Source organism: Capsella rubella, unplaced genomic scaffold, assembly GCF_000375325.1.
Source record: "Capsella rubella cultivar Monte Gargano unplaced genomic scaffold, Caprub1_0 scaffold_2, whole genome shotgun sequence".
NCBI lineage: Eukaryota > Viridiplantae > Streptophyta > Magnoliopsida > Brassicales > Brassicaceae > Capsella > Capsella rubella.
This window is the reverse complement of record NW_006238922.1, coordinates 10,312,873-10,330,345: the sequence shown is the minus strand read 5'-3', so window position 1 is coordinate 10,330,345 and position 17,473 is coordinate 10,312,873. Positions and strand designations below refer to the sequence as shown.

Below are 17,473 nucleotides of genomic sequence, written 5' to 3'. Positions count from 1 at the left end.
CATACGAAATTTACAATTTGACCCTTCTTGTTGTAATTTGAAAGCAAATCCAAATTTTTCCACAACGCTTTTTTAATGACATCGACCCCCAAAAAAAAAAAAAAAAAAAAAAAAATCCCGATCCTCTTAAAAAAGTTGAAGAGTCAAACCTCTCGAGTTCTCTCTCTCTCAGAAGTAGAAGAAGAAGACGATGAAGAAGGGAACGGTGTACTCATGGGGATCGGCGATTATAATCTTCATAGTTCTCATGATCGTCACTCCCACGATTCCTCAATCTCAGGCTTACCACGATTTCGCCGATCAACGCTCCTTCTTGTGTATATTTCTCATACTTCTTAAATCCTCTTTTTGAATTTTAGGTTTTTTTTTTTCAAATCTCATGATCCACAATTTCATTCTCAGGGATCCCAAATACTCTCAACGTCATTTCGAACTTCCCTTTCCTTATCATCGGCCTAATTGGTCTCGTCCTCTGCTTTTTCCCTGGAAATTACTTCAGATTTAGGCGCGTAACTATCTATACCCTAAGTCTCCATTTCTAATTTAGCTTCGTCTTCTTCAATTCAGATTCACAAATTAGTTCAAAAACCTGTGTGTATTTTGAAAACAGTTTGCGTGGTGAAAGAATAGGATGGACTTGCTTTTACGCTGGTGTTGCTGCTGTTGCTTTTGGATCTTCTTACTATCATCTTCACCCTAACGATGATACTCTCCTCTGGGATCGTCTTCCTGTACACGCTCTTCTCTTTCTCTTTCTCTTCTCTGTGACTTGCTTTTGTCTTGTTTTTGATCACTGGCTTTTTTTTTTTTTTTTTATTTAGATGACTATTGCTTTCACATCAATCATGGCTATCTTTGTAATCGAGAGGATTGATGAGCATAAGGGTACTTACTCCATTTTCCCTTTGCTTCTTGCTGGCCTTGTTAGCATTTTCTATTGGAGGCAAGTCAAATCTTTAATCTTTCAAATGCTTTTTAAATGATACGATCTTGAGTGAGATAGAGTATTAAGCTGACATGAGGCTGTAATTGCAGGTTTTTCGATGACCTTAGACCATATGCTGTAGTACAGTTTGTTCCTTGCATTGCCATTCCGTTGATGGCTATTCTCTTGCCTCCAATGTATACTCATTCTACGTATTGGCTCTGGGCTGCAGGTTAGTGCTCACTGTTGTGTTGATATATCTCTTCAGTTTTTCTTTTGTACTTGAAGCTACCCCTGGTTCTTATTCTAAGATTCAATTGGCTGAAATTGCAGGATTCTATCTCTTAGCCAAGGTTGAAGAAGCTGCGGATAAGCCTATCTATAGCTGGACTCATCATATTATTAGTGGGCATTCTCTGAAGCATTTGTCCGCTGCTATGGTCCCTGTCTTCCTTACCCTCATGCTTGCAAAAAGAACCGTTCAAACCGAGAGGTACATTCTCTTATATATGATGAAATGACCGGAAATTGCAGAACCATATTCTTGACTCATGCTTTACCCCAATTTGCTAAATACAGGACTAGCTTGTATAAAACATGGAAGATATCATGGGCAAGGAGTAAAGGGAAAGGATCCGAGGAAGAGAGGTTTGATCATAGCTACTCCAACGTTGCAGCCGAAGAGACTCGATAGAGGTTATGCTGGTGACTCTTGTATAATGTAAGATCTTTCTACTTTTGATAGTTGTGTTTAAGATTACTGGCTAATAGAATTAGTTTATAGGAAGTACAGGTTGATAATCCGTCCAATTGGAAATTGATGTTACACCCTTTCGTTTATACTCATGAGCTGTAATCGATCATTCACAGTGCCCTTTTGTTTCCAATCGATCATTTCTGTCTCCTTTTACGTTATTTCTCATAATTATAGTTCTTGAGATTGGTGAGACCCTATGTTTTTATTATCAACTTAAACCAAATCAAAGACGAGTCTACCTTATCAACCATGGAACCATTGTAACACTTATGTGGTAACAAGAAGGTGTTATCAAGACATGCCGTTAAGTCTTCTACTAACAGAGACGACGCCTTGAATCCCTGACTTTCCATCTCCATTTGCAACCATTCCAGAGAAGAACTGCTTGCTCAAAGCAGCACCAGGCAACGCAGCTTCCGCCTCTGCCGCCATTCCCAAATCTTTCACTATGTACTCCGCAAACCCCGTCGCCTTATAATCCCTTTTTATCATCATCTCCCCGAAAAGCCTCATAACCGCTGAGCCAGCTGCACCGTCCTTCACCGCCTGAAGCCATTTCACCGGATCTAAACCCGCCTTCTCAGCAAACACAATCCCTTCAGCAAGTCCCACCAGGTTGCCTCCTGCACAAATCTGATTCCCAATCTTACAGCTCTGTCCACTCCCTGCTCCTCCCATATACCTCACAATTCCCATATTCTCCATCACCGGATATAACCACTCCACAATCTTTGAATCTCCGCCGGCGAACATTGTAAGCTTCCCCTCTCGTGCTCCAGCATCTCCACCTGATACAGGCGCATCCACCGCCCAGCAATCCTTCCGCCTCGCCTCCTCGTGTATTTCACGCGCCAATGCTGGCTTGCTACTAGTCATGTCCACAGTTACTCCCCCTGGTTTGAGACCAGAGAGTACACCATCTTCACCGAGAAGCAACGATCGAACATCGTTGGCGTTTCCAACCATTGTAAACACAACATCGCTCACCTCAGCTAACTCTTTGGGACTATTGGCGGTGCGAGCTCCTTTAATTTGCAGATCCTTTGATTTCCGGTGATCACGAGCATAGACGGTGACGACATAACCTGCAGCGAGAATATGAGAAACCATGGCTGATCCCATTATTCCGATGCCAATCCACCCGATTCTCGTCTTAGAAGGATCCATGAGTTTCGGGTATGGAGTCTCCATTTCTGCGTTTTCCAGATAACGAAATGAAGAATTAGTGAGAGACGATGACGATCGGCAAAAACCAACAGTAAGCCCTAGTACCGACTTCACTCAATTTTTGTTTTTTTCTGAACTTTTTTTTTTATGTCTTCGGCTCCCAATTAACAAAGTCAAGGTTCTGACTTTTCTCTAGTATTATGCTTGAAAGATTAAAATATCTTTGCCACTATTTTTTTTAGAGTTGGTGAGAGAGAGAGAGACAGAGGTTGAGCTTAGAAACAGAGACCAAAGTCACTACTCAACAGACACGTAATGTTCATTTCCCATGAAATCGTGCAAAACTCATATAGGTCACGAGACCTGAATTTCATCCTTGGTTTTGGACACCTTTCACATGCTTACCCTGTGATGCAACAAACTTAGTTTTTTTTGTTTTGTTTTTCTTTTCACTTCCTTTATGGTAAACACTATAATCAACATTTGCCACAAAAACATTAAGTCTCTTTCCTGGCTCTCTTGTTTCTTTCTTTTTTTCCAGAATATGGAATCGAGCTTTCCGTTCATCAATCAAGCTCTCCTTATCCCTCAGACCTTTACGAGCTTTCACCATTTCCTGGCAGCATCTGCCTGCGTTCTCATAGCCGTCTTTGGTTACTACTTCTTTAAACCAAGATGTATTATATACCTCATTGACTTCTCATGTTATCAACCTCCTGACTTCTTGCGAGCTCCAGTCTCCAATTTCATTGAGCATCTTACGATATCCGGTGTTTTTGATCAAGAAAGTCTTGATCTCCAGCAGAAGATCTTAGAGCGATCAGGGATTAGTGATGATGCGAGCGTGCCTGCGGCAGTCCATGAGATTCCACCAAACGCATCTCTCTCTGCAGCTAGAGAAGAAACTCATGAGATCCTCTTCAGTATTGTTGAAGACCTTTTCTCAAAGCATAAGATTGATCCAAAGAGTATTGACATCCTTGTGTCTAACTGCAGCCTATTCTGTCCTTCTCCATCCATAACCTCTATGATCATAAACAAGTTTGGCATGAGGAGCAACATAAAGAGCTTCAGCCTGAGCGGTATGGGCTGCAGCGCCGGGATTCTTTCGGTTAATCTTGTTAAAGATCTTATGAAGATTCATGGTGACTCTTTGGCCCTAGTGTTGAGCATGGAAGCTGTGAGTCCCAATGGTTACAGAGGGAAGTGTAAGTCAATGCTCATAGCAAACACCATCTTCAGAATGGGTGGGGCTGCGATTCTTCTCTCCAACAGGAAGCAAGATATGCATAAGGCGAAATACGAACTCCAGCATCTTATTAGAACTCACGTCGGATCAGACAATGAATCCTACGAGAGTGTAATGCAGCACGTTGATGAAGAAGGAAAAGTGGGAGTAGCATTGTCCAAGCAGCTTGTGAAGGTAGCATCAAAGGCCTTAAAAATCAACGTGGTGGAGTTAGGCCCTCGGGTTCTACCTTATTCAGAGCAGCTCAAATACATAATCTCGTACATCCAAAGAAAATGGGGAATGCACAAGGAGATATACACACCAAACTTCAAGAAAGCTTTTGAACATTTCTGCATACATGCCGGAGGAAGGGCGATAATCGAGGGCGTGGAGAAGCATCTAAAGCTGGACAAGGAAGACGTAGAAGCTTCACGGTCAACTCTGTACCGGTATGGGAACACATCTTCATCTTCACTGTGGTATGAGCTGCAATACCTGGAAGCTAAAGGTAGAATGAAGAAGGGAGATAAAGTATGGCAGATCGGGTTTGGAAGTGGCTTTAAGGCTAACAGTGCTGTCTGGAAATGCATTTCCGAGATAGATTCAAGAGGTAGGAATGCGTGGTCTGATCGAATTCATTTGTATCCTGTCTGTGGAGATGCTTCAAGTGCATTGAAGACAGAGCTCCTTTCTTGACGTTGATTCGCTACTCCATAGAATAGTTTATACATTCCTTCAAATTCTCTCTGGTTTGCTCTTAAGCTGATTCATGCATTGTAGGAAAAACTTTCCACATTTTCAGATTCTTCAAGAGCTGTTTATTTTGGATCTCTCCAATCTAAAATGTTTTGTTATTCGATCTGAAATAGGATTTAGTATTTACCTTCACAAGATTTGGTATATGCAACTGTTTCACCTCCTATAACTACCAATTAAAAACTAAAACCACGTCCTGAACACTAAAAGTTAAGAAGTAAGAAATTAAATCCAAACATGTCTAGGTACTAAAGAGTAACATTCTGCATTTTGCCAACTACTTCAGCATCAACTCTTTTGTCCAGCTCGGTTTCCATATTTTCAATTGAACTCTGCAGCCTTCTGCAAGTTCCTAATAAAGCTCCAGATGAAGAATTCTTAAAACCCTTAACATCAGCCTCAATCTCACCAATATTTTCCCTTATTCTTCCCAATGTTTGTTTCATGAGACTCAACTCTTGTGGCGGGTAAACGCAGGCTCCAAGCTCGTCAATCTGTACTCCAAAATCTTGACACAACTTCAGTAAGTTCTCAAGCGTGGCCACAAACGCACCGTCATCCTTTGGATTCTCCAGCTTGATCATGCCTGTGATAGCACGGATAAGCTCTTTTATAACCACAAGTGCCTCGGATACGATATCAGCTACCATTTCAGAAACCTCAAATTCTGCAGGAGTCAAGTCATCGCCTAGATCATCTTCATCTGAGTTTGGAGTTTCGGTTTCGGGGTTTGCATAAGCATCATCAGGCTCGGGTGAAAAACAAGCTGGCTTCAGTTCTTTCATTTCCCTAAGAACATCTTTCATGGAAACAGTGACCTGCGTCATCGCCTTTCCAATAGCTTTGATGTTTGTTGCAGGCACCTTCTTCAAATTGGAGCATGCTTCCCACACTGCTCCTGCAAGCTGCGGAATCGACGGCTTCCTGCCTTTCTCATATTCTCCTTCTGTTTCCAAATAACAGAACCACCACAATATTCACCGGTGAGTAATCTAAATCAATAAGCAGAAGAACATAGAGCCTTCTTACCGTATAGAGAGACAGAACCCTGCAACAATCTAAAGCTGGTACCAACAATTTGTTTCACAGAGGCTTGTATGGATGAAAAAAGTGTAGTCCCAGCACCAGCCATGCTTCCATGACAATGCAGCAAAAATCCTTGAAGAGCATTGAAGTATGACTCCATAGCTTCTTTCAGTGCTTCAGCTTGTGGAGGTTCTCCAGTCCATAGCATTCCCACTATTGGAGTTAACCCAAACAACAAACAAACAATTGAAAAAAAAAAAATCAGTAAAGACAGCAACTGGTAGGATAAGAACCTATGGTGGCTTGTTTGGAGAGGTGATCAGAAATCTCAAGGACATCGTTCCAGCTTAATGTGTCTTGTGTAAGACACAGCTTCTGCTCGAACAACTGCAAAATTCACAAAATCCATAATCAGAGTCTCTCAGTCTCCATCACGAACACACAGAAACACGAAACCAAAAAAAAAAAAAAACCTGAAGAGTATCGTTGACGGTGTTGTGATAACCAACAAGGATTTGTTTCAATTCGTCTCTCTTTGGTTTCGCCATCTTCGTCTTCCTTCGCCTCTAGTCGTACTCGTAAGTCCTTAACTTTAAAGTTCTCGTTTCCTCTACGTTAGGGATTTTTGTACTCTTCAACAACACTTGTAACGGCGCCGTTTTATGTAATCCTTCTATAACTTTTAAACTATGATTTGTTAACCTTTGATGGGAAAACAAAACAAAAGAGAACATCAAGAAGGGCCAAATCTCATGTGCACCAATCAATTCTTTATTACTATAAGTGAAACTGAAAAGTGAAAACAACAACAACAGAGAGATCTTCTAACTAATGAAGTAAATCACAACATTAATGACATGATTAGTACTGTCTTGATTTAGCTGTTGTCTTCATGTTCTTCACTATCTTTCTCATTAAATTCCTCACCCATCACTCTTCCTCTAGCTTTTCTCGCCTGCCCATATCATTCGTATAATGTATCAATAGATATCACTTTCACTTTCTCATCAAATCTATCTACTAAACATTTTTTTTTTAATCTTAAAATCAACATTGTTAAGAACATCCCTTTCACTTTACTAACCTCTTGTTTCCAGTTGGTGAGGATGACAATAAGACCGAGCAAAACCGCTTGTACAAAAGACCCAACTGTGATCCCAATCCAGAGTCCTCTTCCTCCCATTTCAAACCTAAAAGCTAATATAATAGCAGTTGGTATACCACATAGATAGTAAGCAGCTAGGTTTACATAAGCCCCTATATCTTGCCTCCCTGATCCTCTAGCTACACCTGCAGTTTCAGTTCCCTTTGTTAACCATGTAGCTACTCTCTTAGTGATCTTAACATTATAGAAGGGGAATCTGACCCGAGAGAACCGCGTGAAGGGCATCGAATATGACTGATAAAGCAACCAGTGGAGCCATTGATCTTACGTAATCCACAACTTCTGTTTCAGAGCTGAATAGGTAACCAAATACGTTTCTTGCACCAAATACTATTGCACTCACCATTATTGATTCTACACATGTTATAACCATCACTGTGTAAACCGCCATTCGAGCTTGTTTCGGGTTTCCAGCCCCTAATTCGTTTGCTACTCTTGTACTGCCACAAAAATCAGAGAGAAGGGTTTTATGTTTTAGATAGATGGCTACCCTTCTGAAAATTCTAAGCAAGAGGGGGAATCGAGCAAGAACCTTGCTGCTGCGCCAAGACTCTCTGGTATTTGGTACAAGGAGGACTGAGTTGATAGACTGTTCAAGAAGGAATTAAAAAAGCAACTGAGTTTTATATGATAATAGCCTATTCCAAAAGGAAGTTCTTTAGAAGATAAAAAAAAACATACCAGACTGAGAGAACAGAGGTTTCTAGCTTCGGATTCGGTAAAATTCCAGAGAGCATGACTAGAAACTCGAATGACCACCACTCAAGGCTAATCCAACACCAAAGAAAGCAAAGAGTCTCAAGTCAGCCAACTGTCTCTGTGACCAAACCAACAAAAAGAGTTGGTAAGAGGAGTTTATATTACCAAATCATAGAGGCAGATGGGATTCCAAACCGGAAAAACTCTCCCATTCCTTTAAACACACTCATGGAGATGGGTGCACGGCTCTTGCTACAGCTGGAAGAAAACATCATGTATAATCCAAGCACGGTTACATTTAACCAATAAGAAGCACCGATCGCTATAGCTGCACCCAGGCTCCCTAGCCCAAACTTAAAGACTAAGCTCCAGCAGAGAACAATGTGGACACAGAGAGCAGAGATTGAGCTCATAATCAGCGGCAAAATCAGACTCTGCGCTTGGAAAAACCGAACAAGTGACTGCAAAGTAGCATAACCAAAAAGCGCGGGTATGAGCCAAGTTGCAAACCTTCCAGCTTCTTGAGCAACCAGAGGATCTTGTCCAATGGCAGAGAGTATATCACCCATGTAAGTCCATAGCACAGACAAAGGAATACACACAAGAAACAAAGAGAAGATCCCAGTGTAGGTATGAACTCCAAGCTTTTCGAATTGTTTAGCTCCATGTGCTTGACCACATAAAGTCTCCAACGCACTAGCCAATCCAAACTGTATATGATTAGCACCACAAAATCACAATTCAGAATCTTAAAGCTAATCATACAACTAAGCAAAAGAAAGAGATAAAAAAAAAAAAGAAGAAACATACAACGAGACTAAAACCGGTGACGCTGCAGAAAGAAACGGCAATAGCGGTGCTCGAGAGATAAAGCTTACCGAGATGACCAACCATCATTATCGATATCACCTGAAGAAAATACGTAGACGAGTTCACCGCAACCATAGGACCAGCGATGTAACCAAGCTTCTTCATCTCCCGCAAAAACCTATCTTTCTGGTTTACTTCTTCTCCATGGTTTACCACGAGCAAGCCTTTCTCCATCGAATCCAGTCCTCTTCTTCCTTCTCTGTGTCTTCGTTTGAGATCTTGAGATTTGATTCAGAGTCTTTACTGAGATTCTTTGTACTACTTTTTTTTTCTTTACGTATATATATATATATTTTTTTTTTTTTTCTGGAATTTAGCGGTGTCGTATTTGGATTCTACACCTCCATATACACAGATAAATAAGTCGTCCTCTCTCAATCAGCCGCCACATTTAAAAATCCTCTGGATCTGGTGATATCTGATTTATATAGCAAATTAAAGGAAAAAGTTTCCACTGGAATTCCCAAAGTATGAAAATATCAAGTTCCTTATAATAAGTCAAGCGACTCGTAAAAATTATAATTAATTTTCAACGTTGATTTTTCTTTGAAGATATGGTTGTTTCTTTCTCTACAAGGCATCCTATCAATTTTAAAATGTTCCCATCTATATCCACTCGTACCCTCACTCTATTTTCTTTTTATAATTTTATGGCACTCTGGCCAACTGGCACTACGTACTTTTTGTGTTTCTACAATTCACGTAACGACGACGTTTTATCCAGATGGGTGCCGTTTGTGTCACTCACACGTAAACACTTTCAGTTTCTCATAAATAATCGAAAACAACAACACCGAAATAAAATTCGTACTGAATACAACACCAACTTTAAATCGTTCATTCACTTTTATCTTAATCTTCAAACTCCTCACCTATCATCACTCTTTCTCTCGCCTTTCTCGCCTGTATGATTCATACATTATCAATCGACATCACTTTCATTTTCGCATAATCCACTAGTCATCATATATTTAGAGGACATCACTTTCACTTTAGATTATACTAACCTGTTGTTCCCAGTTGGTGAGGCTGACGATGAGACCGAGCAAAACTGCTTGTACAAAGGATCCAACTGTGATCCCAATCCAAAGTCCTCTTCCTTCCATTTTAAACCCAAAAGCTAATATGATCGCAGTTGGTATGCCGCAGAGATAGTAGGCTGCTAGGTTTACATATGCCCCTATGTCTTGCCTCCCTGATCCTCTAGCTACACCTGTTTCAGTTCCGTACCGATAACACATTACAGTATATATATATATATATATATGATCGTTAACTTCACATTCATGACTTTGACATTATAGAAGAAGAGATTCTAACCAGAGAGAACTGTGTGAAGGGCATCGAATATGACTAATAAAGCAACCAGCGGAGCCATTGATCTTACATAATCCACAACTTCGGCTTCGGAGCTGAATAGGTATCCAAATACGTTTCTTGCTCCAAAAACTGATGCACTCACCATGATTGATTCTACACATGTAATGACCATTACTGTGTACACAGCTATTCGAGCTTGTTTCGGGTTTCCAGCTCCTAACTCGTTTGCAACTCTTGTACTACAACAACCACAAGAGAGAGAAGTTTTTTGAGTTTTAGATTTAGAATTTTAGATAGAAAAAAAGGGAAAAAAGAACCTTGCAGCTGCGCCGAGACTCTCAGGTATATGGTACGCAAAGGAGATTGTCGAGAGACTGTAAAGAAGGAAGAGAGCCACTAAGTTGTATGATAATATTGATTACATTCCAAAACGAACTCTTTAGAAGATATGAAGAAGGAAAAAAAACATACCACACTGAGAGAACAGAGGTTTCTAGCTTTGAATTTGGTAAAACCCCGGAGAGCATGATCAAAAACTCGAATGACCACCACTCCAGGCTAGTTCAACACCAAAGATTAAACTTTCAAGTAGAACCCTGGGACCAAACCAACCAAAAGAGACAAGAAGAGTTCATACCAAATCATAGACGCAGATGGGATTCCGAGCCAGAAAAACTCTTTCATTCCTTTAATCACACTCATGGAGATAGTTGCACGGCTCTTGCTACAGCTGGAAGAAAACGTCATGTAAAATGCAAGGACAGTCACGTTTAGCCAGTAAGAAACGCCGATCTCAATAGCTGCACCTAGGCTCCCAAGACCAAACTTATAGACCAAGCTCCAGCAGAGAACAACGTGGCAACAGAGAGCAGAGATTGAGCTCATAATCAGAGGCAAAATCAGACTCTGTGCTTGGAAAAACTGTACTAGCGGCTGCAGCGTGGCGTAAGCAAAGAGCGCAGGTATGAGCCAAGTTGCAAACCTTCCAGCTTCTTGAGAAACCAGAGGATCTTGTCCAATGAGAGAAAGTATATCACCCATGTAACTCCAGAGAACAGACAGAGGAATACACACGATATACAAGGAGAGAATCGTTGTGTAAGTATGTACTCCAAGTTTCTCAAATTGTTCAGCTCCATTAGCTTGACCACATAAAGTCTCCAATGCACTAGCCAGTCCAAACTGTAAGTAATCACCACAAAACCACAATCAAGAAAGGAAAAAAAATATATATAGCAACACGTTTTTAAATCTGGATGACAAGTTGCAGTCAGTTGTTTTGTGGCTGCAACTTCCAAATGGATAGACTTACGACAAGGCTGAAACCGGTGGCGCTACAGAAAGAAACGGCAATGGCAGTGCTAGAAAGGAAAAGCTCACCGAGATGACCAACCATCACTATAGATATCACTTGAAGAAAATCCATAGACAAATTTACAGCAACCATTGGACCAGCAATGTAACCAAGCCTCTTCATCTCCCGGACAAAACCATCTTTCTCGCGGACTTCTTCTTCTTCTCCGTCACTCTTTACAAGCAAACCCTTGTCTGCAGACTCCATTCCTCTTCTTCTTTCACTGAGGAGTTTTAACCTCTTCTGTGAAACTTCCCTATATATGTTTATCTTTCGTGGTACAGTGATCCACATTCTTAATCATACACGTCATTTGAGAGACAAAACCATTCTTGAAAGCGTCATTTGAGAGACAAAACCATTCTTGAAAGTTCCTTTAAGTAATTAATTTCAATGTTGATTGTATTTGAACATATAGCTGCTTCTTCCTGTTCAAGGCATTACATAAACAAATCCTTTTTGTTTATCATGTTCTGTTGTGAAAACTAACCAAATTTATTTTCAAACCCAATTTATATTTCTTTAGCCGCAAAGAAAATTTGTTTTGCCCTTTTAATTAAACCCACACTTCTTGTTTCCTCAGTACTCGTTTTTTTTCTCTCGATTTTTCCTGTTGGCTCTTTTAAAACTTTTTATAAGGGAAGGAAGAAGAAGAAGCAAAGATCATGTCATGTGTATGGAAAGAAAATAGAGGCGAAAACTCATGTGCACGTACATGTGAACATTCAATATCCTCATTACTCTACTCGAAAACAACAACACCAGAAATCGTACAAAGAAAATTAAAACACACAACATTTAATGGAGAAGATGGTGATGGAACTCTTGATTAGTTTAGCTGATGATCTCTTCATGTTCTTCACTATCTTTCTCTTCAAAGTCATCACCCATAACTCTTTCTCTTGCCTTTCTCGCCTGCCACATATATATCAATAAATATCACTTTCCCAAACCTACTAAAGTTAATTCAATTGACCATAAGAATAACATGTTCAAAGGACGACATCACTTTCACTTTCCTAACCTGTTGTTTCCAGTTGGTGAGGATGACGATAAGACCGAGCAAAACAGCTTGAACAAAGGACCCAACTGTGATCCCAATCCAGAGCCCTCTTCCTCTCATTTTAAACCCAAAGGCTAATACAATAGCTGTTGGTATACCAAAGAGATAGTACGCAGCTAGGTTTACATAAGCCCCAATATCTTGCCTCCCTGATCCTCTAGCCACACCTGCAGTTTCATTCCCCTTAATGAACACATTGTTAATCATGTAATTTTTCTCTTAGTGACTTGCACATTATAGATGGAAACTCTAACCTGAAAGGACTGCGTGTAGGGCATCAAATATGACAGACAAAGAAACCAGTGGAGCCATTGATCTTACGTAATCCACAACTTCTGTTTCAGAGCTGAATAGGTAACCAAATACGTTTCTTGCGGCAAAAACTATTGCACCCACCATTATTGATTCTACACCTGCTATAACCATCACTGTGTAAACCGCCATTCGAGCTTGTTTCGGGTTTCCAGCTCCTAACTCATTTGCAACTCTTGTGCTGCAGCCAACAACAACAGAGAGGGGTTTTAGGTTTCAGATAGATATCTCCCATTTTGCAAATTTGAGGAATTCAGAAAGAAATAACCTTGCTGCTGCACCAAGACTCTCTGGTATTTGGTACAAGGAGGAGATTGTTGATAGACTGTTAAAGTAAAGAACAAAAAAAACTGAGTTGTATGATAATAATCCATTCCAAAACTAAGTCTTAAGTTTTTTTTTAAAATCATACCAGACTGAGAGAACAGAGGTTTCTAGCTTCGGATTTGGTAAAAGACCAGAAAGTATGACTAAGAACTCAAATGACCACCACTCGAGGCTAGTTCAACACCAAAGATTCAACTGTCAAGAACTCTGTGACCAAACAAAAAGAGGCAACAACTCTGAGACTAAATCAAAAGAGTTATGAAGAGAAGTTTATATTACCAAATCATAGAGGCAGATGGGATTCCAAACCGGAAAAACTCTCCCATTCCTTCAAACAAAGTCATGGAGATGGGTGCACGGCTCTTGCTACAGCTGGAAGAAAACATCATATACAATGTAAGAACAATCACATTTAACCAGTAAGAAACGCCGATCGAAATAGCTGCACCGAGGCTCCCAAGCCCAAATTTAAAGACCAAGCTCCAGCAGAGAACAACATGGACACAGAGAGCAGAGATTGAGCTCATAATCAGAGGCAAAATGAGACTCTGCGCTTGGAAAAACCGAACAAGTGGCTGCAAAGTAGCATAACCAAAGAGGGCGGGTATGAGCCAAGTTGCAAACTTTCCAGCTTCTTGAGCAACCAGAGGATCTTGTCCAATAGATGAGAGTATATCACCCATGTAACTCCAGAGCACAGACAAAGGAATAGAAACAAGAAACAAAGAGACAATCCCAGTGTAAGTATGAACTCCAAGCTTTTCGAATTGTTTAGCTCCATGTGCTTGACCACATAAAGTCTCCAACGCACTAGCCAATCCAAACTGTATATGATCACCACCACAAAATCAGAATTCACAATCTTAAAGCTAATCCTATAACTAATCAAAAGAAACAGATCAAGAAAGAGACATACGACGAGGCTGAAACCTGTGACGCTGCAGAAAGAAATGGCAATGGCGGTGCTAGAGAGGAAAAGCTCACCGAGATGACCAACCATCATAGTGGATATCACAAGAAGAACGTACATAGACGAGTTCACCGCAACCATAGGACCGGCGATGTAACCAAGCTTCTTCATCTCCCGCAAAAAACCATCTTTCTTGTTTACTTCTTCTCCATGGCTCACCACGAGCAAGCCCTTCTCCACCGAATCCATTCCTCTTCTTCCTTCTCTGCGCCTTCGCTGAGATCTTGAGATTTGATTCAGAGTTTTAACACCTATTTATTCTTTATACCAATATTTTTTTGTTTTTTGTTTTTTTGTCCATCTCTGGAATTTAGCGGCGTGTCGTATCTTGATTCTACACCCCCAGAGATACAGATACATGCGTCGTCCTCTCTCATTTAGCCGCCATAAATTTTTGTTTCTCTGGATCCCAAATCCCAATGGCAGGCACATAATTAATCTATAGCAAATTACAGAAAAATAGTTTTAAAATAAAAGTTACTCAAAGTATACAATGTTTTTGTGAAATATGAAAATCTTAATTTCTTTAATTAGTCAAGCAGGCTGTAAAAATGAATTAGTTTTCAATGTTGAAATTTATTTGGTTGTTTCTTTCTCTACAAGGCATTATATCAATTGGAAAAAGTTGCCATTTATATCATATGTGACGTTACGAACGCACTCGTGCCTCCTCACTCTATTTTATATTTGGAATTTAGCGTCGTGTCGTATCAATATTCTTTTACTCCCAGAAAAAAAAAAAACTTTTATTTTCCTCCAAACAAAAAAAGAAGATGGAAATTTATCTAAAGTTCCTTGTTAAGCATAATACAATATTTATAATCTGTTATGGGAATGGAGCGAACGTCCATATTACTCTGATTATATTTGATTCCATTCAGTTCGTTGGTCAAAGACTTAGGGGGGTGTATTCAAATCATGATTTGGAAGGATTTTGTGGAATTTATAATATTTGAGATTCTAGGAGATTTAAGTGAGTTTTGTAAGGTATTATGGTGGATTTGTTATTGTTTCCTATTTTAAAAAAATGAAATTAGCTTGAGATTTGATGACATTTGGTGAGATTTTAAAAAGAATTTTGGGTGATTTTAAGAGATTATCACATGTTAAAAAAACAAAAGAAGGATATATGATGAACATGTTTAACGTCAAGAACAGATTCAAAACTAGTGATGATTGGGCTTTTGACATATTCTCAGGATAAACAGATCAGAGAGACAATTAAAAAACCAACAAACTCAAATGATACATGTGTGCTATAGAGAGTTGAAACAGACCCTCCATTGTCGCTTGTGACCAATGTGGTGAAGAATGGACTGAAGCAGATTATGCATATATTTGTGTGAGAGGAGATAAAATAAGCAGATTATGACTAGCCTCCCGTTTATTACAGATAGTGAAACACAATCACAACAACATGAGAGACCATGAAAATTTTACCAAAACAAAAACGTTGTGCAATCACGAAACCTTCCACACATCATTATTCATATCAAATCCAGAAAAAGCTTTATTTCACCAAGTTAAAATAATTCAAATCGATCCAAACCGTCTAACACAAAAGATTCAATTGAAAAATCCAAAAATAATATAAAGATAAGTACTCATATTGCATCATGATTCCATATTCATAGCATCTGTCCACATATGTGTAGCTATTGATGCTCTCCAATTATTAGCAAGAACTCTTTGTTGATCTTGAGTACCTTGAAGCTCTTCATTTGCATTATTTTCAGCATCATCTCTTTCGTCAACACCGCTTTCTTCAACATCGTTTTCTTCTGGAAGAAACACATCCGAACGACATTCTTTACGAAGATAGTTATGTAAAACTACGCATGCAAGTACTAACTCCGCTTGCGTTTTATACGGAAAGGGTGGTGCATATTTGAAGATGAGAAATCTTGACTTGAAGATGCCGAAAATCCTCTCTATCACATTTCGTAAACTAGAATGACGATGATTGAATAACTCATTTTGATTTACGGGATCTTTTCCTTGTCCCCTAAAGTCTTGGAGATGATAGCGAGTACTTCGAAATGGAGCTAAAAAACTGCGACGATTGGCGAATCCACAATCAACTAAATAAAATTTTCCTGAAATTTCATAAAGCACACAAGTGATTAGATGAAATTGAATAACAAATTTTTTTTAATCATAATATAAATGACATACCTTCAGGAACTTTTAATTGGTTAGTGTTTCGTGTTAAAGCATCATGTAATACTTTTGAGTCATGAGCTGAACCTTCCCATCCACTAAGAACATATATAAATTCTAAATCAAAATTACATGCGGCCAAAACATTTTGCGATAATTGTCCTTTTCGGTTACGATAACTAGCTGTGTCTTTTCCAGCTACCATTGCAAGGATATGTGTTCCATCAATAGCACCCACACAATCCTTCAAAAAAATATGTATATATATTTTAAATATTTTGGAGTTACTTAAAAAAAAAGAGTAGAAGAAATCACATACCTTAAAGTAAGGATAAAACCGTGTACTGTCTTTTATTTTTGCGGGAACTGCAAGCCCGGGTTTCGCCATGTAGCTTGGAGCAAGTGCGTTTAACGTCTTAAGAATGGTGTTGAAGCTCTTGCTTATTGAGAATCTTGACCTCTCGAATCTACCTTCAGCATGTATATACCTCGAATTTTGACCAACAATGAACAAAAACGTTGCAAGCATTTCTTCAACCGAAACATTTCTTGTGTCTCTTAAACCCATCTTCACTCTAAATATATTGCATAGCTTTAGGAATGGTTCTGGATACATACGATATAGCCGTCGGAATTGTTCATGATCTTTAACTAACGCATATTGTATGTATTCATGACCAAGTCTTGTAGTTGGCTTTCTAATTTGGCGGTGTATTTGCGGATGAAAATAACGGACCTTCGCCATGATAAATAAAACCAGTAACATTATATCAACATCTGATCTGAAACTGTTCATTCTTTTTCTTTTTTTTTTAGCTTGTATCACTTCACTTTCTTGTACAATACGATCCATCATTAAAACTCTACACAACAACAAAATTATAACACCACAACAAAATAAAAACGTCAGAACAAAACAGAAAACGTTGACAAAAGAAGCTGAAATTGACAAACGTTGGATAAAAACATCCTCTAAACGCATGAAAGTGACAAAAGAAGCTGAAACATAATTTGGAGATTAGCAAAAGTAAATTAAGAGAAAAACTCACCTTGACTTGAAAAGAAATACAACCTTATGTATAGTGTTTGTGTAAGCTGCTAAAAAAAATGAGTATATATATACCTTACAGCTAACCCTAATTAAGAAAAAAGATATCAAGCCCATAAGTTTTTTAGAACCTCGTAGCTATTGTAAATTATTTTGAGAATCTCGTAGGGTTTAGTTCGTAACCAACATCTACAGCAAATATATATATATATATATTTTATGGTTTAAATATATATTTATATATGTATGTATATATGTATATAAATATGTGTTTTTAAACATAAAGAAAAAATGAATTGAAAATATAGTTAAAATAAAATGAA

The 17,473-nt window shown here is 39.0% G+C and overlaps 9 protein-coding genes across 11 annotated transcripts in view; 2 read left to right on the top strand and 7 right to left on the bottom strand.

Moving 5' to 3' along the window:
• The first annotated feature begins 90 nt into the window (after nt 1–90).
• LOC17895156 lies at nt 91–1,814 on the top strand. The gene is made up of 7 exons (XM_006301047.2): nt 91–317; nt 403–505; nt 611–731; nt 822–943; nt 1,036–1,157; nt 1,259–1,418; nt 1,505–1,814. Exons 1-7 carry the CDS (start codon nt 191–193, stop codon nt 1,617–1,619), a joined length of 870 nt encoding a protein of 289 aa, XP_006301109.1. The 5' UTR covers nt 91–190; the 3' UTR covers nt 1,620–1,814.
• Nucleotides 1,815–1,869: 55 nt separating this feature from the next.
• LOC17894152 (probable 3-hydroxyisobutyrate dehydrogenase-like 2, mitochondrial) lies at nt 1,870–3,008 on the bottom strand. Its single transcript, XM_006300948.2, has one exon. It carries the CDS (start codon nt 2,871–2,873, stop codon nt 1,974–1,976), a length of 900 nt encoding a protein of 299 aa, XP_006301010.1. The 5' UTR covers nt 2,874–3,008; the 3' UTR covers nt 1,870–1,973.
• LOC17895242 (3-ketoacyl-CoA synthase 7) lies at nt 2,852–4,910 on the top strand. 2 transcript variants are annotated; one of them, XM_023787164.1, is made up of 3 exons: nt 2,872–2,940; nt 3,092–3,161; nt 3,391–4,910. In XM_023787164.1, the coding sequence occupies exon 3, from the start codon at nt 3,394–3,396 to the stop codon at nt 4,774–4,776; it is 1,383 nt and encodes a 460-aa protein (XP_023642932.1). In that variant the 5' UTR covers nt 2,872–2,940; nt 3,092–3,161; nt 3,391–3,393; the 3' UTR covers nt 4,777–4,910. The 2 variants fall into 2 exon arrangements, with proteins under 2 accessions (XP_006300424.1, XP_023642932.1); XM_006300362.2 differs by lacking the exon at nt 3,092–3,161 and having other exon boundaries at nt 2,852–2,940.
• Nucleotides 4,911–5,019: 109 nt separating this feature from the next.
• LOC17895312 lies at nt 5,020–6,542 on the bottom strand. Its single transcript, XM_006302551.2, has 4 exons — nt 6,336–6,542; nt 6,156–6,249; nt 5,866–6,075; nt 5,020–5,782 (listed from the first exon to the last, which is right to left on the bottom strand). Exons 1-4 carry the CDS (start codon nt 6,408–6,410, stop codon nt 5,085–5,087), a joined length of 1,077 nt encoding a protein of 358 aa, XP_006302613.2. The 5' UTR covers nt 6,411–6,542; the 3' UTR covers nt 5,020–5,084.
• A 75-nt stretch (nt 6,543–6,617) lies between these two features.
• Nucleotides 6,618–8,862, bottom strand: LOC111831857 (protein DETOXIFICATION 14-like). 2 transcript variants are annotated; one of them, XM_023787162.1, is made up of 7 exons: nt 8,537–8,862; nt 7,892–8,436; nt 7,709–7,795; nt 7,560–7,616; nt 7,229–7,467; nt 6,947–7,152; nt 6,618–6,817 (listed from the first exon to the last, which is right to left on the bottom strand). In XM_023787162.1, exons 1-7 carry the CDS (start codon nt 8,768–8,770, stop codon nt 6,740–6,742), a joined length of 1,446 nt encoding a protein of 481 aa, XP_023642930.1. In that variant the 5' UTR covers nt 8,771–8,862; the 3' UTR covers nt 6,618–6,739. The 2 variants fall into 2 exon arrangements, with proteins under 2 accessions (XP_023642930.1, XP_023642931.1); XM_023787163.1 differs by having other exon boundaries at nt 7,892–8,422; nt 8,537–8,627.
• A 484-nt stretch (nt 8,863–9,346) lies between these two features.
• On the bottom strand, nt 9,347–11,477 carry LOC17894059 (protein DETOXIFICATION 14). Its single transcript, XM_023788332.1, has 7 exons — nt 11,229–11,477; nt 10,554–11,098; nt 10,388–10,474; nt 10,234–10,290; nt 9,917–10,155; nt 9,604–9,809; nt 9,347–9,499 (listed from the first exon to the last, which is right to left on the bottom strand). The coding sequence occupies exons 1-7, from the start codon at nt 11,475–11,477 to the stop codon at nt 9,449–9,451; spliced, it is 1,434 nt and encodes a 477-aa protein (XP_023644100.1). The 3' UTR covers nt 9,347–9,448.
• Nucleotides 11,478–11,924: 447 nt separating this feature from the next.
• LOC17896543 (protein DETOXIFICATION 14) lies at nt 11,925–14,283 on the bottom strand. The gene is made up of 7 exons (XM_006302135.2): nt 13,889–14,283; nt 13,252–13,796; nt 13,058–13,144; nt 12,914–12,970; nt 12,588–12,826; nt 12,295–12,500; nt 11,925–12,185 (listed from the first exon to the last, which is right to left on the bottom strand). Exons 1-7 carry the CDS (start codon nt 14,129–14,131, stop codon nt 12,105–12,107), a joined length of 1,458 nt encoding a protein of 485 aa, XP_006302197.1. The 5' UTR covers nt 14,132–14,283; the 3' UTR covers nt 11,925–12,104.
• A 1,273-nt stretch (nt 14,284–15,556) lies between these two features.
• LOC111832173 lies at nt 15,557–16,490 on the bottom strand. Its single transcript, XM_023788540.1, has 3 exons — nt 16,422–16,490; nt 16,118–16,346; nt 15,557–15,720 (listed from the first exon to the last, which is right to left on the bottom strand). Exons 1-3 carry the CDS (start codon nt 16,488–16,490, stop codon nt 15,557–15,559), a joined length of 462 nt encoding a protein of 153 aa, XP_023644308.1.
• Nucleotides 16,491–16,929: 439 nt separating this feature from the next.
• Nucleotides 16,930–17,473, bottom strand: part of LOC111832172 (uncharacterized protein At2g29880-like) — a 1,847-nt gene continuing 1,303 nt past the window's right edge. Inside the window, exon 4 of the mRNA XM_023788539.1 lies at nt 16,930–16,965. Coding sequence (XP_023644307.1) covers nt 16,930–16,965 — 36 coding nt within the window. The remainder of the gene's footprint in view (nt 16,966–17,473) is intronic.